The sequence below is a fragment of the Thamnophis elegans genome, chromosome 8 (assembly GCF_009769535.1).
Source record: "Thamnophis elegans isolate rThaEle1 chromosome 8, rThaEle1.pri, whole genome shotgun sequence".
NCBI classification, from domain to species: Eukaryota; Metazoa; Chordata; class Lepidosauria; order Squamata; family Colubridae; genus Thamnophis; species Thamnophis elegans.
Genome location: NC_045548.1, coordinates 31,219,248 through 31,243,277, shown reverse-complemented (window position 1 = coordinate 31,243,277; position 24,030 = coordinate 31,219,248). Strand labels below are relative to the sequence as shown.

At 43.3% G+C, this 24,030-nt stretch overlaps 1 protein-coding gene across 1 annotated transcript in view; it reads right to left on the bottom strand.

Moving 5' to 3' along the window:
* The window catches only part of TAF4B (TATA-box binding protein associated factor 4b), an 83,429-nt gene that overhangs the window by 18,535 nt on the left and 40,864 nt on the right, over positions 1 to 24,030 (bottom strand). Inside the window, exons 11-14 of the mRNA XM_032222913.1 lie at positions 23,387 to 23,517; positions 21,649 to 21,774; positions 18,241 to 18,297; positions 3,947 to 4,066 (exon numbers count right to left, since the gene is read on the bottom strand). Coding sequence (XP_032078804.1) covers positions 3,947 to 4,066; positions 18,241 to 18,297; positions 21,649 to 21,774; positions 23,387 to 23,517 — 434 coding nt within the window. The remainder of the gene's footprint in view (positions 1 to 3,946; positions 4,067 to 18,240; positions 18,298 to 21,648; positions 21,775 to 23,386; positions 23,518 to 24,030) is intronic.

The following is a 24,030-nucleotide window of genomic DNA, read 5'->3' as shown; positions in this document are numbered from 1 at the left end:
GCTGCTCTTCTGGGTGCCAGAGCTAGCCAGGCACTCCAGTCTGTGGCTCCTCATCAGAGCCGTGGGCTGGAGCTGTGCAAGTAGCTCGCTCAAGTGGGGAGGGAGGAAAGCCCGTCCTTGCCGCTGCTGCCCCCTCACCCCCAGCGGCTGTCACAGTGCTGCTTCTGGCTGGTGTGGGAGTGGCTGCAGGGGCCGGCCGGCCACTCCTGCCTTTCCCCTTGTGGTTGCCGCTGCTTTTCTGGGGCGCCCGAGCCAGCCAGGCACTTTGGACCACAGATGAGCCACGGACTAGAGGGCTGGGGCTATGCAAGAAGGGGAGGGAGGGAAGCCCCGACCACAGCTCTACTAAGAAGCAATGGCCGGGAACCCCTTTCTGCCTCTTTTGGCATGTGCGGCCATTGCTCTTCCTGTTGCTGGTTTTTGCGTGTGCATGCGTGCCAGGAACCAGATCACCAAATGGCTGACATGCATGTGCACCCTGGAAACAAAACGATCATTTTCCTGGCGTGCGCATGTGCACTGGGCAGCTCAACTTCTGCTTTCTGGCATGCCAATGCGCGTCAAGACCACCTGGCTGCTGCGCCCGAACCTGGAAGAGGAACTGGTGATGGTTCTGTGTGCCAGGAGAAATGGCTCTGCGTGCCACTTCTGGCATGCGTGCCATAGGTTCGCCATCATGGGTATAAAGTCATGCAAAAATGCTACGGGACAGCTGGTTTCTGTTAGGATCACAGCTGCCTATTTACATTCTGCACAATATCCACTGGCTGTTCTGAAGATTCTCTTTTGTCTCAAACGAAGTTTTCTTTCTCCTCTAATTTTAGAGGGTTTCAGCAAACCTTGAGATTACTCTCTCTGTGGTTTCATTGCCACTCTTGCTACATAAGCACAATTGTAGTATTGAAATATAGAATTAGATATGTTCTGACCTAGGCTTCCCCCAAAAGCAGATTCCTGGTCCCGACAAAACCCTTTTTATTAAACAAATGTGAATTCCTCTCATTCACATTCAGCAAAGGCCTGGTAAACAGTCTTTCAAAGGTGAATTTATAACCACAGATCTTATCTAGCTTGGAAAGCTGCCATGTAAATATTTTCCAAACACAGTTCTGTGCAAGGAAAGACTTGGCACAGTGTCTCTGAGATTCACAGACAGATCTTCACACTTCTGAAATGAATGAACAAATTGTTTCCTGCAAAAGCCCACTCCCCTTTTGTTCCTCTTTTATTTCCTATAGGAGGGGGCATTCACCTTCCACCTGTGACTTTACTCGCAAGTTGACCCTGATTTCTTAGCTGTTCTTTTCTTCTGGCAGCTCTGCACATGCACACACTGGGAACAGGCTCCAGCTGTTCCTGCCTCTAGCTCCAAAGGCAGCTGAGAACTGCCGGACAACCTTGGCCCCATCTCTGCCTCTGACGCAGAGCCCTCGTCCGAGCCTTCCCCAACCTCCAGGACTGGCCCATGTTCCTCCCCAACCTCCTCACTGTCTGACTCTGCTGCCAGCTCTGCTGTGAGCCACAACACGATAGAAAAAGTGGTGATTGCAGATCATTAACCTTAATGGCTCTTAGCAATAAAACAAAACTATTCAGAAATATAAGTCCTGTTAAGTCCTGAGATTCAATAATGGCAGATTGCCCAATTGGTTTCTGCAAAGGAAATAACCTCATCTAAAGATCTACCAAGTCTGATGATTGTATACAGCTATTATTTTTAAAAACTAGGAAAACCACCAAGTGGCTGTGGGATTCCAGACAATCAAAAGCACCCAGAGGAAAGAAGGATGGTGAGCTTGGTACAACACAATGGAAGGCAATAAAGTAGTGCTGGAAATATTGGGGTTATTTTTGGTTTTTTTGGTAAAATTGGTCAGGAACTTGATGACCTGCCTCAGAAAACAGCAATCTCTTAAAAGTGTTTTTCCAATACAACATGGGAAGTTTTGGTGGCCATAAATCCTAAGTGGAGAGATCAGGAAAAAGAATTTAGAGCAAAATACATTAATATAAACATAAAATAAATTATATTAAATACAGTCAATACAATTATTCAGTGTAGTTTCCTCTGTCAAATTAAACATTAACTTTAGTGACAGAAGTCCACAATCAAGGCTGTGGCTCATGTTTTGAGCATCTGAAGCTGTGAGAATATATAGATGCAGACTCCCTACCCAAAAATATCAAGCAAACCTTCTGTTCCCTTAGTAGAGCATATATGATTATAAAAAGTAATTTTCTGAACTAAGGCTCAGAACATCGGTGCTATGCTTCTTAAGTAATGGAAAACAATACATTTGGAGGCACATCCAAACTAAACACGACAGATGCACCTACAATCATGTAAATCTGCCAATTCTAGTCCTCCTTTCACTTGCTTATCTGAGTCCATCTCAAACAAAAGTATTAAAAATAGTGACGACAATTAAAGAGGCACTGGGAGACAATATTTTATTTGCTTTGACTGGGATGTGTTTTTAACTTGTGGAAGCAATTTTTTTCTAGAAAAAGCTATGTTATTTTAAAATCAATTTAAATCTGTTGATACAGATGAAAATGTAGGTATGAAAATGTATTAGGAGCACAGCCAAAATTATTAGGAGGATTTACTGCTGAAAACTTTCTACAATGGGTAGATGGGCTTTCAATGGGAATAATAGGTGCTCTTTATTATTGGAACATTCCAACTTTTTTTTCACACTGGGAAACAAATAGTGCCGTGATGGTGAACCTATGGCGCCCATGCCAGAGGTGGCACGCAGAGCCTTCTCTGTGGGCACGTGCACCAACCCCAACTTGTCTTTGCGCAGTGGTTCTCAACCTGTGGGTCGGGACCCCTTTGGGGGCTCGAACGATCCTTTCACAGAGGTCACCTAAGACCATCAGAAATCACATATTTTCGATAGTCTTAGGAACCGAGACACCAATTTTATGGTTGGGGGTCACCACAATGTGAGGAACTGTATTAAAGGGTCACGGCATTGGGAAGGTTGAGAACCACTGTCTTTGCGGGTGCCGGAGCGTCGGAAAATTCCCTAAAAACGGCCCAAAAAAGGCCTCCAAAAGGCCTGATTTTGGGGCATTTTTGGCCTTTTTGGGCCATTTGCAAGCTGTTTTATGAGCTATTTTCAGGTCACTTTTCAGGCCGGTTTTGGTCCACAAAGTGGCCCAGAAATGAATGAAAAACAGCCTCAAAATGGCCTGAAAATGGGACAAAAAACAGACCATTTTCCATGCCATTTTTGGGGCCAAAAACAGCCCAGAAAACAGCCAAAAAACTGGTATGCGCAGGCCGGCCAGCTGGCCTTTGGGTTTCTGGTGCTGTCGTGCGGGCACATGGACGTGCATTCCAGTTTGGGCACTCGATGCCAAAAAGTTTCGCCATCACTGCAATAGTACAACATTCTATAAGAATTTTATAGGAAGATTCTAGATAAACATTTCTGTAAGCTTTGTTTATATACATCTTCCTTAACAGTATGTTTTGCTGCAGTATTACTGGAATAATTCTTTCACAGAACCCCATCAATCAAGTCCAGTTCTCTGGATGCCAAATAGAGGACTGATTTTTATTAAAAACACCTCCCTTTTTACAACCCTGTAATCCCTTAATTCAGGTTAGAGTCAGAATGACTGGATGAAGTTGACCATTTACTGGCTCGATACCCTTCCTGACACCATGTGTAGTCCGCAGATTTTTTTTTCTTTGTGCCCTAGGAGAGAAACATCTGATGCTACCTAAGATTGAACTCTTAACCTTCCAACGGAAGGTGACCGTCTTCAACTCCAGGCCACCACATCGCTTAGAGGGCCGATTCCTAGGAAACTGATAAAATATTCCACTATAAAAGAATTCCGTGAGCAGACTATATCCTTTACAAAAATAGAAACAAGGGTTAGCTGGTGAAGATAATGCAGCAAAGAGAAAAAGCATAAGATTACAAACCTGAAGTCCAGAAAAAGAAATAGACGAATCCAATGGTCTCTTCTTTCTTGGCCCAAGGGCTTCCAGAGCTGCACGATTAGCCTCCTGTTGCTGCATTTGTGCGAATTCTAATTGTTGCATCTAAGAGCAAGAGAAAGTTATGAAAAATTAAACATAAATATAATGAAAGCTATACTTCAGCTTTTTCCCCATTTTGACCTGTTCTTTAAATAGCAGGGAAGTTTTATTGGTCCTAAAAATACATACAAATGAACAAAAAAATTTTGGGTTGGAATAATACTTGGACAGCACTGTTCACAAGATCCCTCTTTATTATACATTAAACTATTCCAGGAGGATTTTTATCATATAAGAAATGTGGTCCAAGGCTGTGAAGCTCAATCAAAGTATTGCTTTAAAATACATATTTTATGCACCAGCTTTTACTGTAATTTTTGGTTTTGCTACAGGTATTTTAGCTTCCTACTTGCAGAGGGCAAGAAATGCATTTACATAAGATTCCATTCTGGGGGCTGTTTATAAAAAGCTCAAATAGGTATATTATTCGTATATATAAATGCTGTTGTAAGCTATGACAACTTTCTCCATATGAGCCACACCTATGTGCCTTTATCTCCTGACAGAATTAATAGTGATAAACATCTGTTACTGAGGTATATGGGAGAAGATGTGCATTCTTAAACTAAATAAAGCAAGTCCCCACAAATCCAACGGATACTTCTAGCTTCATCCTTATATATTTGCTCAAAAAAAGGCAATCAGAAGCTATAGAGAAAGTGTTTCAAAACCATTTCCCTTCTTCGATTTTTCCATCAGCTCCAAGTACAAAGATTTTTTAAAAACCTGTGTAAAGATCAAATTGCCATGAAAACATTGCAGAAATGGTAAAAGTGTCTTTGTTGCTCCTGGCCTTTTTAATAATAATATATAGGGTTTTTAAAGTCTAGTCTTGAAGCAATCAAGTAGTTTCTAGGTGACACAATCACCATTTTGGTTAATCTGACCTGAAGCACAAATAAAGTATATTTTTAAAGCCCTTTTCAATAGTTAGATGGCATATGCAGCCAAGCTACAGTCACACAAAGGAATTTAAAAAGGAACTATGCTCTGTTCAGCAATAACCGGGGGGGGGGGGGATCTAACTTGCACAAATTAAATTTTTCACATTTATAAAAGTTCACTGCATCACCTTCACTTCCCTCCACTTTTTGTGCAAATATGTTATCTACCTGATCCTAAAAGACTCATGCTAGCTTAAAATGTCCATACAAACCAAGGTTTGTTGCCAGGTCAACTGAAACATGATTTTGTTCACCTTTAGGAATGCTTTCCCCAAAACCAAGGCTTTCCAGATGTATTTGGTTACAACTGACAAAACACTAGGCTGGAAACTGGAAGTTGAAATCCTGAACTATCTGCAGATGATTAACTTTGAGACAGATGCATTAGGATTTGACTGAATATTAAAACATTATCTTACATGTCTTACATTTATCCTGTGCAAAAAATACAGAACACCCTACAAGCATGAATAATCTTTATATTGTTTGTCACTCACAAACCAAATGTTAGACAAGTAAAATGCCCTTAAACTCATTTTCACCTATCACCATCACATTTCATCCATTTACCATGCAGAATTAGCAATAATGGCGTATGTCAACTAGGCAGAAGTGGTGTAGGGTTTCCTGCCTAAGCAGGGGGTTGGACTAGACCTTCAAGGTCCCTTCCAACTCTGTTATTCTATAAAAATCCCTAGAAACCCTACTACAACCCAAAATCTTAATACTCTAGTCTTTCAGTGAGATTTTCCATGGCCAGCTGCTAAACACTCTCCCTAAACTCAGTTTATTTAGTTTTATAACTTTTTTTTCTTGTCTTACAAATCGACCGTTGACTTACCTGAACGGTCCTTCTATGTGTGCTGCGAGGGGAATCCAAGCATGGGTTAACTTTGTCCATTAGCCTTGAGACTGAGTTATGTAAATTGGTGACCATGCCTCCACTGGCCGGATGGGCTCAGTTTCGTACGAAGTCAGCCGTTTATTGATGTATAACAAGAAGAATAATGATAACATAACAATAACAGTAGTAATAAAGGCCGTAGCCAAAAGGCATACAAACATAGTCAAGAAGAAACGCAAGTCATAAGTAAATAACATCTGACATAAAGCGGTAACATATCAATGAAGATAATGAATTTCAAGACATGACCACCCTGGCCAGCCGCAGCTGCGGGCGGGTTTGGATTCCCCTCACAGCATACATAGAAGGACCGTTCAGGTAAGTCAACGGTCGTTCTCCTGTGTGCTGCTTAGGGAATCCAAGCATGGGACATGCCAAAGCAATTAAGGTCCAGGGCGGGAACCAGGCTGGCCAGGGTCCCCCGCAGGGGGGAGCACCTGTTGCAATACACGCCGCCCGAAGGACGCCTCAGCCGAGGCATACACATCAACCTTGTAATGTCTGATAAATGGTGATGGAGTAGACCAGGTGGCTGCTCTACAGATCTCTTCCACTGAGGCTTGCGTGGCCCAGGCCGCCGTGGTGGCCGCACTCCTGGTAGAGTGAGGGGTGATGCGCCTGGGAACCTGCCGGGATTGACTGTCATAAGCAAGGGCGATGCACGCCTTCAACCACCGCCCTATCGTATGAGAAGAAACTTTCTGTCCCATGGAAGATGATTGAAAGGAAACAAAGAGTGCCTCAGACCGTCGGAAGGACGCTGTACGCTTCACATAGCGGCGAAGAACCCTGCGCACATCCAGGTGATGCCATTGGCGCTCCTGCGGATGAGAAGGGTTGGGACAAAAGTCCGGAAGGACGAGTTCCTGAGCTCTGTGGAACAGCGTGTTGATTTTTGGTAGAAAGGCTGGGTCCAAGCGGAGACCAACTCTGCTGGGGTGGAATATACAGAGATCCGCTCGAACGGAAAGTGCCGCCAGCTCGGAAACCCGCCTGGCTGATGTAATCGACACCAAAAACACTGTCTTAAGAGTCAATAGTCGAAGACTGATGGAAGAAATAGGTTCGAAAGGAGAGTCCATTAGTGCCCTGAGCACTAATGACAGATCCCAAGTAGGGTAGTGGTGCACGGTTGGAGGTCGGATGTTGGCCGCCCCCTTCAGGAAGGCCTTGACTTGAGAATGTTGTGACAAGGAGCGTCCTTGACCTCCCCCAATCACTGTGGCAAGAGCTGTGACCTGCCTGCGGAGCGTGTTGGGTGCCAAACCTTTGTTAAGACCAGATTGTAGAAAGTCCAACACTCGGGGCACTGAATCCTGGAGGAGGTCTGCCCCAGCCCGTCGGCACCACCTGCAGAAGGCCTGCCAAGTAGCCTCGTAAATTCGAGTGGTAGAAGGTCGGCGGGCCGCCTGAATCGTACTGATGACCTCGCTGGAATACTGAAGGTTTGTCAGAATAGTCTGCTCACGTGCCACAAGGCTAATTGTAGCAACTGGGGGTTTGGGATCCTCCACGGGCGGGAGATCGACAGATGCACCAGGTCGGCATACCAGGTCCGCCGGGACCACATCGGAGCCACCAGGATGACTTCCGCACGTTCCGACAGAATCTTCTGGATGACCGCCGGGGTCACTGGAAGAGGCGTAAAGGCGTAAAGGAGGCCGGCCGGCCACAGGCTGCGCAAGGCATCTACTCCCTCTGCTCCGGGGGTTACATACCTGGAGAAGAAACGGGGCAATTGCGCATTGTGAGGCTGCGCGAACAAGTCCACCACTGGACGGCCGAATCGGAGGGAAATCTGCTGGAAGAGGTCTGGATGTAACTGCCACTCCGCATGATCCACTGTGGCTCTGCTCAGCCAATCCGCCTGGACGTTGGATTCGCCCGAAATGTGTTCCGCTCAAAGGGACAACAGCCTGGACTCTGCCCAATGATGCAATTTCTCCGCCTCCATCATGAGAGCTCTGGAGTGCGTGCCCCCCTGGCGGTTGACATGCGCCTTGGAGGCCACATTGTCGGTCAAAATCAGCATGTGCTTGTGAGTCACAATGTCCTGAAACTCTCGCAGGGCCAGCCTGATGGCCCGCAGCTCTAGCCAATTGATGCTGTTGGACAGCTCCCGGTCCGACCAGCAACCCTGTGCCACCCTGTCCAGGGCATGGCCGCCCCATCCAAACAGGCTGGCGTCCGTCGTAACCTGGATACGTTCCGGCTCTTTGAACGGACACCCCTTGAGAATCTTTGAGGACGCCCACCATCGGAGTGATCTGAGGGCCTTGGGTGAAAGATGGACCTTGAGCTGAGAATGACTGGTGTGAGATCTCTGATAAGGAAGCATGAACCATTGGAGTGGTCGTGCGTGAAACCTGGCCCAGGGAACGATGTCGATGCAAGAAATCATCTTCCCTAACAGCTGAGAGAGTAAAGCCAGGGGCACGAGCTGCAAGGCTGACACTTGAGAAGTCAGCCGTTGGATGCTCTGTCGCCTTTCCAGAGACAGGAAAACTTGGCAAGTGGCGGAATTGATGACGGTCCCTAAGTGAAGCAGCGTTGTAGTCGGCTGCAGATGGCTCTTGGGAAGATTCAGCATGAAACCGTGCCTCTGCAGGGAGTCCATCGTTACCTGAAGATCCCATAAGTCCTGGTCCTGGGATGGTGACAGGACCAAGATGTCGTCTAAGTAACAATTCACTCTCACCGGAACCAAACGAAGGGAGGCCGCCACCACCGCCAGGAGCTTGGTAAAAGTGTGGGGCGCCGATGAGAGGCCGAAGGGCAAGGCCCTGTACTGGAAATGACGGCCCGCAAAGTGGAAGCGCAGGAACCATCGATGAGCCGGATGAATGGGCACATGGAGGTACGCCTCCTTGATGTCGATTGATGTCATCATGTCGCCTTGGCGGATGGATGCCAGGATGCTTTCCAACGACTGCATCTTGAACCTCTGGTACTTGATGTACCAATTGAGTCTTTTCAGATCTAGAATGGCTCGCCATCCTCCTGAGCTTTTGGGCACCAGAAATAGGATGGAGTAAAACCCTAGACCTTCCTGCCCCTTGGGAACCTGTTCTATTGCTTTGATGGATATGAGATGATTTATTTCGGCTTCCATGAGACGCCGCTTTACTGAGCACCTGGGAACGGGGCACCTGATGAAATGTCTTGGAGGAACGGAGAGAAATTCTAGTGTGAGGCCCAGCCTCACCACCTGAAGGGCCCAGGCGTCTGAGGTGGTTTCCGCCCATTGATGAGCGAAGGCCAGCAGACGCCCACCCACTGACTCTTCCCCCTGCGAGTCACCGGTACCTTCGAAAGGACCGGTTTCCCGAGCCACGAAAGGATCTCCTGTTGTGGGATTGCGCCTGGTGCTGTTGGCGTCCCCTATCTCTGCCCCCCCCACGGTCCTGGCTGTGGTCCTGCGACTGGTGAAAGCCCCTGTTGTAATGGGGAACAAAGGGGGCCGCTGCGTAGCCGGAATAGCCGCCCCGAAAGGACTGGCGTCTGTTGTCTGGTATTGCACCCCCCCCTGAGGAAGGGAGGACCTTGCGCTTGTCCCTAGTCTCTTATGAGAATGGGATCGAGAACGGATCCAAACAAAGCCCCGCCCTTGAAGGGCATGGATGCCAGGAGCCATTTAGATTTAATGTCAGCCTGCCAATGGCAGAGCCACAAGAGGCGATGGGAGGCCACATTGGAGACTACAGCTCGAGAAGCAAACTTAGCAGCATTAAGCGTGGCATCCGCCGAAAATTCCAAGGCAGCCATAATTTTAGTAACGTCCTGGTGAAGGTGCACCTCGTCAGGGGCTAGCCTCTCCTGCAACTGCTTAAGCCAGAGCACCGAGGTCCTATTAAAGAACGATGCTGCAGTAGCAGCATGTAAAGCCCAGGCCGCGGCCTGGTGTGTCTTATGAATAACCGTCTCGGCTTTACGGTCCTCAGCCTTCAGACCCTCAGATATCTCAGATGGAATCAGGGCAGGGAAAGCTAGGGCTGCTACTGGCTGATCCACAGTTGGAAATTGCAAAAGGGTCTCCAAATCAGGGGTAGAAGTGTACAGCTTCCTGTCCCTGTTGCTAGGAGGGGTAACTGCAGTTGGCTGGTCCCATTGCTTCTGAATGAGATCCATGAAAAGCTTTGGAGAAGGAATCACCTCCTGCAATGAAACTGGCTCAGCAAAGAGGCGTTCAGTGGTGTCCAGGCCTACAGCAGAACTATCCTTGGGAGCTACCTCTCCCATATGGGTAGTGGCCTTAGCTTTAAATAATAAGGACTTGAACAGAGTAGGCCGAAAGAGACTAGAAGAATTAGGCTGATCAAAGATCAGGCCTTCATCATCAGAGAACTCCCTATCAATCAACTCCCCTTCCTCCACCAAGGCCGAATCCTCACTATAAGTAGAGAGAAGGGGGGAAACAGGCCCTGTCTGCAGATCAGGCAGATCCACCTGTGGAGCTGGGAGAGAAGGCCCACCGTGGGTGCTAGCCACCACCGGGGCCTGATTCCTCCGAAGCAGCTCAGCATCCACCCCCCTGGATATAGCTGCAGATATCATTTGGTAAATATCTGGGGATAGGCCCTGGTCATAGCCTTCCATAGGCCTTAGGCCTGCAGCAGTGGGAGTAAATGTGGCAGAGGGCCCAGCACGTGGCATAGAGTATATTGGAATAGCCTGGGCCTTGGGCAGTGCTGTGGGGAGCTGGATCCCCAACCCCCCCCCCCGCCCCAGATTCAGGGATAACAGGCAAGGAACAATCCGGAGACCAGGTCTGGAGGCCTGCAGGTTGTGGGGCTGGTGAAATATGCTGAGGTAAAGCGTGGGAGGGGAAACTCTACCCTCTCCAGAGGCTTTAGATGGTGCTTTAGATTTATCCTTCTTTTTGTGGCCCTTATCTGGAACTCCGGAGGTCTCCCTGGGCCTCTGACTGGTGGCCCTAGAGGTGGCTCTGCCAGGCCTTGAACTAACCCCCGCTTGGGCAGCACCCTGCTTATCAGAAGAGGATTCAACTGTACCTCCCACAGTAGAATGATCAGCCATTGCAATGAATTGAGATTCGAAAAGACTCAAAAGGCACAGAGCACAGAGTTCACTGTAAGGCAAAGAGACCGCGTGGCCAGCAAAGCAGCAGGAAAACAACTCCTCCCCAAGGCACACAAAGCCGAAGTGAGGGAATTGGGAGGGGCCGATGAATCAGCAACTGCAAGAAGAGGCAATGCCCGGTCTCAGCTGCGCCTGCATCAGAAACGGCCCCAGCATGGCGCCGAACAAACGAGCGCCAAATTCAAATCGTAAACCACAAGCACAGTCTCTTTAGGCTCTCAGGGGGAAAATAATGCCGGAATCGCTGGCGCGCTGCCCTAATGCGATCGGCTTTCCGCAAAGGCAAACCTCGCCGCAAACGGCAGGTAACTCCCAGCGGCAAGAGAACAGAAGCCGTGCCGCGAACAGCAGGCAATTCAAGGGCTCTGAGGCTCTTAACGCAGTGGGGGCTCTTAATCTCGTCGTTAGTGCCAGCCGAAGCTCCGCGCTGTGGAAGAAAACCCCCTGCCGGCAGGAACAAAGCGCTTGCCGCCCAGCCATCTGCAAAGGCTCTAAACGCCTGCGGGAAAACTCAAGCCCCAAACGGCTCCAAACGGTAGAGAAATACCTGAGCCGTAAAAGGGGCCATAGAGGAAACTGGCAGACAGCGAACTGTCGCCTCCCCATCGCAAATCTTTTCCACCAACTAAGTCCATCGTGCTTGCAAGGAAATCCAGAAAAAGAGTATAAATTTGTCCCAGAAGTCTGGAGAAGAATTGATATACGTCTCGTCGGCTGGACTGAGTTAAGAAAACTGAGCCCATCTGGCCAGTGGAGGCATGGTCACCAATTTACATAACTCAGTTTCAAGGTCAATGGACAAAGTTAACCCATGCTTGGATTCCCCAAGCAGCACACAGGAGAAGTATCTAACAGTATTATTTGTCCTCCTACAGAATCCTCCCCTACTGTAGCATGCTTACATCCCCTAATATTTTAACTACATTTCTAAAGCTACCCCAGTTAAATAGGTAAAAATTATTTCCAAACCATTAAAGAGTAAAACTTTAAAGCAACATTTTACTTATATTAATGTTTGGGATTGATACAGATAGATTAAAATAGATATGAAAATAAAGTTTTGATTTTAATTGTATATTTAATTGTATATTTGCAAACATATTTTTAATACTAGCTGTTTTATGGAACACCTAAATTTCTTTTCAGACCATCATTGCTGGCATTCTGAAAAGATTCAAAAGACTGACTGAGACTGAAAAGAATAATGACTGAAAAGATGGGGGGGAAAAGATGTTTGCAATAGCACCAATTTAGGTGCTATTGCAACTTAGAGGAAATCAACAAGTTATATTATGGGAAATACAACAGCATCTCCAAAGGCAATATTTTCAAGTAACCTCAGATGCTGAAGAACATAAGAAAGCAAATCCTATAAGGTTTAAGTGTGCTTACCCCAGTGAAGACAGCAGCTAAACATAAAAGAAAAGGGGAGTAACTGTGATAATAAGGGTGAGTAGGAAACTCCTATCTGCTTAATGGAGACATTGCATATAATAAACGAAAGTATGAATTTGATGGTACTGAACAGGGAAAGAATTTGGCAGATCCTTAGAGAGTAGGATATTCATAGGGGCTCAAAGAGAGGCAATGAACATCCATACTGTAGAAGTAATCATTTAACACATGCATTAACATTTTTGGAGTTCACAGCGCAAAGGTTTGTTATGCTCTAATGTGTGTTTTGCAAGTAAAGTATGGAGCCACACAGATTAAGAAAACTAGTTCAAGCAAATGAAAGGCCAGTGCCATCTGATGGAGACTTGGAAAAAGGTGCTGCTTGCTATCTTGGAAAAACTATACTACTTTTCCATTAACTAAAGTTGACCTTAAAACACATTCATTTTTCCCCTAAAGAAAATAATCATCAACTCCTGATCATTGGTTATTGCTACCATTAAAAATGTATTGTCTGGGAAATCTTCTGCAAGGATCTCATCCGTCTGCGTACAACATAAAACAACCACTGTTCTCCTAGCACTTGAATGTTGTAAAGGTAGTCCCCAACTTATGACCCCAACTGAGCCCAAAAATTCAGTTGTTAGGTGAGTCATTTGTTAAGTGAATTTTGCCCCATTTCACAACTTTTCTTGCTTCAATTGTTAAGTGAAATTGCTGCAGTTGATAAATGAGTAACCCGGTCGTTAAGTGAATCTGGCTTCCCCATTGACTTTGCTTGTCCAAAGGTCACAAAAGGGGAATGACATGACACTGGGACACAGCAACGGTCATAAATATGAGTCAGTTGCCAAGCATCTGAATTTTGATCACATGACCATGGGGAGTCTGCAAAGGTTGTAATTGTGAAAAATGGTCATAAGTCACTTTTTCTAGTGTCGTTGTAACTTTGAACTGTCACTAAATGAATTGCTGTTAAGTCAAGCACTACCTGAATTGTCTTCTTTCTACAATGAGCCTGAAATAACTATTTAAAAAGGGTATATCAAGTAACTTATAGTTAAAAAAAAGGCATTCATATATTTTGTAAATGTTTAAGTATATCTTTTCATATGAACACAATGAACAAATGACACTTGGCTACAATGTAAAGTAGTGAGTAGACAGCTTGTATAACAGCGTAAATGTGCTGTCCCCTCAAAAATAACGCAACACACAGCCATTAATATCTAAACTGCTGAAAATATATACTTAAATACTTACAAAATGTGAGGGGGTGTACTCACTTTTGTGATATACTGTATCTTCTACATTTCCTCCAAGTTGCTAAAAACACAAATAAAACCACAAGAACCTTTAAGCCAAAAGGACAGAGCAGCAATAAAAGCCAAACATTAACAACTAATAGAAGCAACAGATGGACAATGTCAATCTTCCCTTTTCCTTTGATAACCAAAATGTTTAAAAGCCCTACCTGACTTCTTGGTCCTGTTTCTCTTAAAAGTATTGTTTCTTGAAATGCATTTCCATTTTCAGTTCTTTACTAATGTCAATTTGTATTAGTTTTTCCAGAAAATCTGTTCATTTGTATCTATTTTTTTAAAGATAACTTTTTCATCATTATACTTAAATGACTTTAGTATTGACATAGCATCTTCTGAATTAGTTAATCATCCTAATTTGTAATATTTTTTAAAAAAATCCCTATTGTAGAAGTTTTTAATAAAACTTGCAGGTTTCCTAAATATGTTGGAGCTGTGGTGGTGCAATGGTTAGAATGCAGTATTGCAGGCTCACTCTAACTGCTGCCAGGAGTTCAATCTTGACTGGTTCAAGGTGACTCAGCCTTCCATCCTTCTGAGGTTGGTAATGTGGACCCAGATTGTTCGGGGCAATATGCTGACTCTGTAAACTTCTTATTGTGGAGCACTATGAAATGGTATGAAAGATCTATTGCTAAGTGTTATTACTATAGGCAACTTTGTATGTAGAACTTTCTGCATGTGAATATGAAGAACTTTATAATTAAAATTATTTTATTTAAAAAATTCTTATATTTTGAAATGCAAGATGTGCATATTGAACCTTCTAGGCACCTTTTCAATTACATTAAAGTTAAAGCTCAGTGCTAATGCAAGTATTACTCACCAATGGTTTAGCTATATTTATATCTTGAACTAGATTTTTGAAATTTTCTGGTATTAAAATCATGGTCACTGCTCCCCTACATTAGCTTCATCCTAAATAATTCTGTCCTACAGAAATTAATTGCATCTAGAAATAGTGTTCTTGATACAGCCATCCCCAACCTGGTATCTTCAGATGTACAGGGTGACAATTCTACCGGTTCAGGCGAACCAGTAGCTCCTCTCAGTTGAGTCACACGGCAGAGCAGACTGCCACGCCTCAGCTATTTTCCTCCCCAGCAATAATGAGGAAACTGCACATGCATGCAGCACGCGTCAGGGACATGCGAGTGCAAACCAAACCAGTTGTTATATCAGTAGGATCCCACCAGTAGTGACAATTGTCTACTGGAATCTAGAAACACAGAACAGAAATCTTGAGAGGGCCCTTGGAATTGGTGAATATAGCATCCTCAATAAATGACCAATGAGAATCCACTGCTATCCAAAACAGTGTTCCACTATCAAGCATAATAAAGACAAAAAAATGTAAATCCAACCATCTTTTTTTCTCTGCACAAGATGACCAGCACCTTCTATATGAGATCTACCTAGTTTTCTACTTTTAAAAAATAACACAACTATTACCACTATTACAACTACATTTACACCCAGCTTTCCTAAGTGGAAGCAGTTTCTTGTTATCTTACCCAAGCGAGTTGTGAAGCAACTAGCAAAGGCACATACTGAGCACTGCAATCAGAGAATTTAAAGGGAGGATCTTACCTTAACCGCTATTAACACACTGACTCAGTTAATGGAATTAATATGAACATGGACTTAGACATATTTCCTAAATAGGGATGTGATGCTCTATTCAGTTATGGCTGCCTAATAATCCTGCCTCTGAATACAGTAATGAAAAAACTTGGATAATTTTGTTGCATCTTAATGTAGATAATAGCATATTGTCCCCTAGGTCAGCTATTTTTTATGGTCTTAAAACTTTATCCATAATATTAAAATCTTGGTACCTGTCACATTTCTTGTATGAACCACAGTTAAATACACTAAGCTTGTAAGGTGGAAAGCTGACAGCTCAGGTCTGAGACCCAAGTGCCACGTGATGAGATGAACTCCTGCTCTTACCCCAGATCCTGCCTACTTAGCAGTTCAAAGAAATGCAAATCAAAGGTAGGTTGCTACTGGTTTGGCCTGGGTCAGCCAACCCAGTAGTGGTATTGTGGCCTGGGTCGCAGAACCGGCAGTGGCCTAGGCTGGCCACGCCCCCGAACCGGTTCCCCAGTATTCTTCAGTAATTTTTTCATGTTCTGCGCATCAGCAAAGCGCATGTGAAGCAAACCGGCAGCAACCCACCCGATGCAAATGTAAGTAGATAAATAAGTACTTTGTTGGAAAGGTAACAGCGTTCTCTAAGCTGTGGCATATAGAAATGCTGGCCATGTGCCCACAGAAATGTCTTTGGACAACACTGGCTCCCTCAGCTAAGAAAGGAAGATGAGTAACATCTCGGAAAGTTGAACATGAATGGACAGGGAAAACTTTCCTTTATTTCATTCAGCAATTTTATCCTGGAGGAAAGGGGTGCTACACTGGTGCCCTCAGGCGTATCTGCATTTTATCAACTACATAAGCAATATCTGACACTACAGGATCATTTACTTTCTTCAAATATTCCACAATTGTCTTCAGCAAGATGCCATTTTTCAACTAAATTAGTATAGCTTGTTCTGTGCTGAGTTCCCCAGTCTAGCCTTTGATAACCCCCCCGAGTCTTTATGCCTGATAGTTACCGATGCTTAGATACAAGTACATCATGTGCCCCCCCTCTTGATTTTCCTTATCATGCATTTCACGCTGTAAACTCATAAAAGTAGAGAGATGGTTTTTTTGTACACAACAGTACAATGATCCAGCAGTGCTTGTCAAGCTAGCTTATCATATAAAGCAGGAGGTCTCCAACCTGGCTGGCTGAGAAATTCTGGGAGTTGAAGCCCACAGTCTTAAAGTTGTCATGTTTGGAAATCCCTGACATAGGGTTACTGTAATAAAATGTATGTCACGTACACTGCCAGGAATATCTTTAAGAGGGACCAATATGAACAAGCGTACAAAGTGTTTCAATTATATGGTAACATGCATATGCTCTATAGTGGTACAATCTGGCCCGAGAACTCTGTTTTTTTTATCCTGGAATGCCCTACATTACCTAATTCCAGCCTACTGACTTCGATCATTTCATAAACCATCCCTTAGAATGTTTAGATTGGCTTGTTCAGAAAGAAACTTGTGAAGCCAAATGGTGTCCCCCACAGAATGCTTTGCAGCTCTTAATGGAGACTAATGAGACCCAAAGACCAGGTCACTTTTGTTAAAGTTGGCAACGTGCAGAAAGAAGCCCGTCTGAAAGAATGGCATGCACCTTTACTTCTTCCCTCCTTCGCATCTTCTTTGCTTTGGCTGAAAACTGGTGCATTGATTTCCCGACCATTTTACTGGATTGCTATTTATTTTGCCTCACCTCTTACATTAATCCAAGCAATAAGGGCTTTTAAAGCATTCATAAATAACCCACTGCTGCTACTATTGGCATCTAGAAGCCAACCGTAGCAATGTTAAGCAACAACAAATTTCATAGTTCAAGAGGCACAGTCAAGAAAAAGGTTGCTCAGAAAAATCACTCATTTACTAGAAAAATCTTTTTTTTAAAAAAATGGCACAGAATCATCCAAGTAACTATAGAAACCAATTTCTTAAGCTCAGTATCACACATCTCCCACCTCAATTGTCTTTATTATTGTTTTCTGTCAGAAAACAATAATCAGAAATGTGAACAGGCTTGATTTATTCAGCGGGGGAAAAAGAATCTGTAGGTCAAGTTAAAAAAAAAATCTCACTCACAGAGTTTTCAACCTTAGGTATTTTCATTTAATTCTGTTCCCAGTAGCTCTGGGGGCAACTCCAGCGAGATCCAATATTAAGGCTCAATTAAAATAAGCTCCAATTAGTGGAGCTTTTTTCTCTCCGGCTAAAAAAGTCAGGAAATGGATATTGGGAAATGTAAAAAGTCAGCTACTGAGAGGAGGCTGCAGCAGACATAAATGAACTTATTTGTTGATTTCTGCAGTTGCTATGCAGAGGCCTCTGGGAGTAACAGCTTAACCAGTCTAAGCTATAAACTAAAACCCCTGCAGCTAAACATGAACTGTGTGAAACAAGGGCTCCATTCCAGAACAGAAAACTGCTGGGCCCAGAAAATTAAAAGCCAGAGGCGTTTTCCATTTAAAACTAAATCCCAGTACCACCTCCCAGCCAAAGAATTATAAGCAGTATCAGATTTACAAAACGAACAATTACCCTGGAAAAATGTAGGCTATTGTACAGGCCCAGATGCTAAATCTTAAAGTGTCTTCCCCCTTTCTCCTAATCCCACATTATATTCCCGTTGCTGTAGTTGGGCTCTGCTTAGAAATAGTTATTTGTGAACTATGAAAGCAAAGTGTTAAGAGCTGATAATTCACTGGCCTCATTTGAAGCATTGCCCTTGCCTGCAGCAGTTCCTGTCCTTCCCCAAGGCCTCCACAAATGGTATGCAACAGCAAAATAAACTCTGACCTAATTGCCAGGGGAGGCCTGCCAACCTCTCCTCCTAACACGAAGCCAAACCTGGTAACTTGAAAGTTGTACCTCTTTTGCTTTCTGCTTTAAACGCAGCTGTTCTGTATCTTCTTTATTGCAACGGCTCTATTAAAAAAAATAGGAGGAAGGGGGGAGGGAGGCAGAGAAAGAAATGTAATGGAAGTTACCCAAAATACAAACATTATCCTTAAATATTTAATCAGCTACGTTTTTTTTTGTTCTGATTGGAAATCTTAGCTCTAGGGGCTTCGCGCCGCAAGCTGGCTGGCTTGGTTCTCCCTACCCCACCCCCTCCGTGCCCAAACATCCTTTCATCAGGGACGGTTGCCTTGCTTGTAGCCCAGAGGAAGCTTGAACTAAAAATGATGCTAACGTTGTCAGTCAGGTCCAGCGTAGGCATGATGATGTTCATGTCAGGAGCAGACACTTGGGGAGAGAAAAGGAAAAGAAAGGCAGAAAGGGGGGGGGGGGAAGAATGCTCTAACCCCATGTTCTGCTGGAATAATACAGTAGGCTTGCCTTAGGGGGGCCTAATTTTAAACTCCCTTATTTCAGAATGAGGTAGATTTAAAAATAGAGCCGTTTATACGGGTTGTGATAATCGGTTAAAATGTATCTGCCACGAGGTCAACATAGATGATCAGCCAGCAGATGTTCTTAACAAGTCTGCAAAAACTGGCTGAAGGCCAGACAGACCCTGACACCTGTAAGATGGGGATGCCACACTGACCTATTTTATGGGAAGGAAGTGGGACCATGATCCTGTGCAGAAGAGATTCCACCCCGCTGGCTAACTGGAAGCTGTTAATTTCAGCTTATGCCTCTTGGTACCATGAGTTCCAGCCAGCATCAAACTTCCATCCAACCCAACACTTCCAGAATTAGGAAGTGTTCCATAGGCTATTTTCTTGAGGCTGAACCATAATTTGCTTTAATAATAATTTGTCTACTTCCTGGGATTCTCCCCCCCCCCCACTTTCTTTACATCAGTGGTTCCCAACCTTTTTTGGGCCATGCCCCACCTAAGCATCTCTAAAATCCTGATATCCCCCCCCCCCCCCCGGTGATATGTAATTCTTACTTTACTCAAAAAGTGAATTCTACTCACACAAAGGAAGCCTAAAAGGCTATTAACCTGGTTTAAACAAGGTTCAAATTGCCCCCCATTAAAAATCAAATTGCCCCCCTGTGGGACCTGGGCGGCAGGTTGGGAACCACTGATTTACATGCTCTTGTCTATTTTTACACTAACTTCAGTTTTATGGTAAAGTAGTCCTCAATGTACCATTGAGCCCAAAATTTATGTTGCTAAATGAGATATTTGTTAAGTGAGTTTTGCCTCATTTTACAGCCTTTCTTGCAGAGTTGTTAAGTGAGTCATTGCAATTGTTAAGTAATATGGTTGTTAAATGAGTTTGGTTGACCTATTGACTTTGCTTATCAGAAGGTCGCAAAATATGATCACATGATCCCAGGGCGCTATAACCGTCATAAATATGAGTCAGCTGCCAAGCATCTGAATTTTGATCACGTGACCATGGGAATGCTGCAATGGTTGTACATGTGAAAAATGGTCATGTCACTTTTTTCAATAATGTTGTAACTTTGAATGGTCACTAAATGAACTGTCATAAGTTGAGGACTACTTGTATAGTTTATCTTTTTCATTAATTAGGAAGTCTTAAGGAGAATCCACTTTCTTTCATGGGGAACTCCAGAAATTACCCCTACTTGGTGACAGGAGAGGGAAAGCAATTTTGCCCCCTGCCTAGTTATTGATATTTACTACATAGAACAGGATCTACAGGTGAAACTAGAAAAATCAGAATATCGTGCAAAAGTTCATTTATTTCAGTAATGCAACTTAAAAGGTGAAACTAATATATGAGATAGACTCATTACATGCAAAGCAAGATAGTTCAAGCTGTGATTTCTCATAATTGTGATGATTATGGTTTACAGCTGATGAAAAACCCAAATCCACCATCTCAGAAAATTAGAATATTGCCTGCAATCAATAAAACAAGGATTGTACATAGAACAATATCGGACCTCTGAAAAGTATAAGCATACATATGTACTCAGTACTTGGTTTGGGCCCCTTTTGCAGCAATTACTGCCTCAATGCGGCGTGGCATGGAAGCTATCAGCCTGTGGCACTGCTGAGGTGTTATGGAAGACCAGGATGCTTCAATAGCGGCCTTCAGCTCTTCTGCATTGTTCGGTCTCATGTCTCTCATCTTTCTCTTGGCAATGACCCATAGATTCTCTATTGGGTTCAGGTCAGGCAAGTTTGCTGGCCAATCAAGCACAGTAATCCCACGGTCATTGAACCAGGTTTTGGTGCTTTTGGCAGTGTGGGCAGCTGGAAAATGAAGTCAGCATCCCCATAAAACTCATCTGCGGAAGGAAGCATGAAGTGCTCCAAAATCTCCTGGTAGATAGCTGCGTTGACCCTGGATTTAATGAAGCAGTGGACCAACACCAGCAGATGACATGGCTCCCCAAATCAACACAGACTGTGGAAAATTGACTCTTTACTTAAGCATCTTGCAGTGTGTTCCTCTCCATTCTTCTTCCATACTCTGGATCCTTGGTTTCCAAATGAGATGCAAAAGTTTCTCTCATCAGAAAAGAGGACTTTGGACACTGAGCAACAGGACTTTGGACCACTGTGCTTCATTAAGTCCAGGGTCAACGCAGCTATCTACCAGGAGATTTTGGAGCACTTCATGCTTCCTTCCGCAGATGAGCTTTATGGGGATGCTGATTTCATTTTCCAGCAGGACTTGGCACCTGCCCACACTGCCAAAAGCACTAAAACCTGGTTCAATGACCGTGGGATTACTGTGCTTGATTGGCCAGCAAACTCGCCTGACCTGAACCCCATAGAGAATCTATGGGACATTGTCAAGAGAAAGATGAAAGACATGAGACCGAACAATGCAGAAGAGCTGAAGGCCGCTATTGAAGCATCCTGGTCTTCCATAACACCTCAGCAGTACCACAGGATGATAACTTCCATGCCATGCCGCATTGAGGCTGCAAAAGGGACTCAAACCAAGTACTAAGTACATATGCATGCTTATACTTTTCAGAGGTCCAATATTGTTCTTTGTATAATTCTTGTTTTATTGATTGCATGTAATATTCTAATTTTCTGAGATTGTGGATTTGGGGTTTTCATGAGCTGTAAGCCATAATCATCACAATCACGGCTTGAATTATCTTGGTTTGCATGTAATGAGTCTTATCTCATATATTAGTTGCATTTTTGAAATAAATGAACTTCTGCACGATATTCTAATTTTTCGAGTTTCACCTGTATATATCATTCTTCCTGCAGCAAGTTTTAAAAATTATTTTCTTTAATATAAAGAAGTAAAGTAGTCCCAACAATGAAAATAAAGAGAAAAATATTTCTGCTGCCATTCCTTGCCTTCTAAATTCTCTCACCTTGGCTGCTCGGAGCAACTGTTCTTTTTCTTCATCATCTTTCCTCCGTTTCTCAACCTGATCCAATTGTTCAAGAAACTGAAGCTGAGACCGCGTATCATTAGATAAAATGTACTTGTTATTCCCCTTGTAGAAAAAGGGGGGAAAAAGCAAATGCATAATTTGTCACTTGCACAACAAAATACTGATGTCAACATAAGGATCTATTTACTTACAAAACAACATGAAATATTGTAATTTGTTAACCATAGAAAACAAGAACTTTTTAGAGATAAACACCTACATATCAGACAAATCACTTAATATAGCTAACGCGTTTCCTTTCTGGAAGCATTTAAAGTACAAATGCAGTCAATTTTTTATTCGCTAGCATATCCCTTTGTGGCACTCGAATATAACTTGTCTTTCATTTGCAAGTAGAGCCATTCCTGGGAAAATCCCTGGCAGAAACCTCAAAAACAACTCTGTAGTCTCATTGTTCTAACTACCATATAACTGGGCTCATTGGATTTTTAAATAAAGGCAGCTGCAGTTAATACCAAAAAATATGTTTTCTGAAAAAGCATTCTGGTGAATGTATGCTGCCTGATACTTAAAATTCCCCAACACATTATTTCAAGTGTCTAACTTCAAAGTAAGTCAAAATGTAAAAAGGCATTTAGGAAAAAATTATGGAATTGGTTAGTTATAAGTGTTTCATAGCCCATTTAAATATACATAATATAGGGAGTTTTTCACTTATGACTACAACTGGATCCAGAATTTCAGTTGCTAAGCAAAGCAGTTAAGTAAGTCATATCTGATTTTACAATCTTTTTTTTTTGCCATGGTTCTTCAGTGAATTATTGCAATTGTTAAGTAAATTATACTTAACATTATGTGAATCCAGCTTATCCCATTGCCTTTGCTTGTCTGAAGCCAGTTGGGGAAAATGTAAATGTTGATCACATGACCCCAGAATTCTGCAAACATCATAAATACAAGCCAATTGCAAGGTGCATGAATTTTCATCACATGATTGTGGGGATGCTCTAACGGTAATAAGAGCAAGGACTGCTTTTCCAGTGCCATTGGTAACTGGTCTCTAAATGAGTGGCTATAAGTGGCTATCTCTACCTTTCTCTGTCTATTAAAGGGAAAGGACAGAATAGATTTTGTCAGAGATTTTAATTGATTGCAAATGAGATTTAAAATTAGATGAAGGCTATTTATTTATTCATTTAAAATTTATTGATGCCCAACTCCTATGGATTCTGAAGGTTGCAGGTGGCCCATCTTTATCTTAATCAAAAATTCCCAAATAACTGTATGGAATACTACTGAAACAAAAACTGATGCTTTACTTTATCAAAGGGGAGAAAAAAATCTGTTTACATATTTAAATTTCCACAGAGCTGAAGTGGTGCAGTGGTTAGAGTGCAGTACTGCAGGCTGACTGCTAGCTGCAGTTCGGCACTTCAAATCTCACTGGCTCAAGTTTGACTCAGCCTTCCATCCTTTCGAGGTGGGTAAAATGAGGACCCGGATTGTTGGCAAATAAAGCAAAACAATCAGGAATCTGCAGAAGTCTTTTGCTCCTTCCCATCAATGGATACAGTTTGTTTTATCAATATTTTGCATAGTGTGTACGATCCAGGTCCCGTGAGCATAAATTCTTCAGGATAAATTAAGATGAATCATTCCAAGGTACTAGTTATTTAAAAAGGACGAACTGAAACTTGGCAATCATTATTTTTACCTTATAGGTCCTTATACGATGTTGAGCAATTAAAGTTAGTTTTTCTAGAAGTCCTCTTAATCTCTCCTGGGTAGCATAGGAGATCAAGTTCAGAACATCAGAATTAACTTCCATAATGTCATGCCTTTTACCTGTTGAGGCAGAGAAAATCCATTACGTATTTTAGTACTAGCTGATAATTGAAATAATTAGCACAGCAGGCATTCTGTTCCCCCTGGAAGTCATACCCATTATGAATAAAGGTTTGGGAGATTGTGATTTTCCTGGTAAAGTCACAACTTCAAAGATCTTAGACGTTACATTAATAAAACCTAGCCTACAGCTTCAGAAAATAGACATTGTTTCACTTAGCCTCTAGAATCACTCTCCTTGCAAGGTCATTTATAGGATAAAGTTAATAGGAATGCAGAAATCAGGCCTTTTGGTTTGGAAAAGGAGAGCAGCAGTAGCTGTAGAAGTTCGTGGCGTATACAGTTAATTTCAGTAATTAAAAATACAGAAATAGTTTTTGTCCTGTTTGACATTGTACTTATTAAATCCTGATGTGTTAATGAACAGATGTGTCTTTTGCATCCTATTGCAGGCTTATCTGTACTATTTGTGCCCCAACCAAAATAACCTATGGCACCTTGACCCGCCCTGCT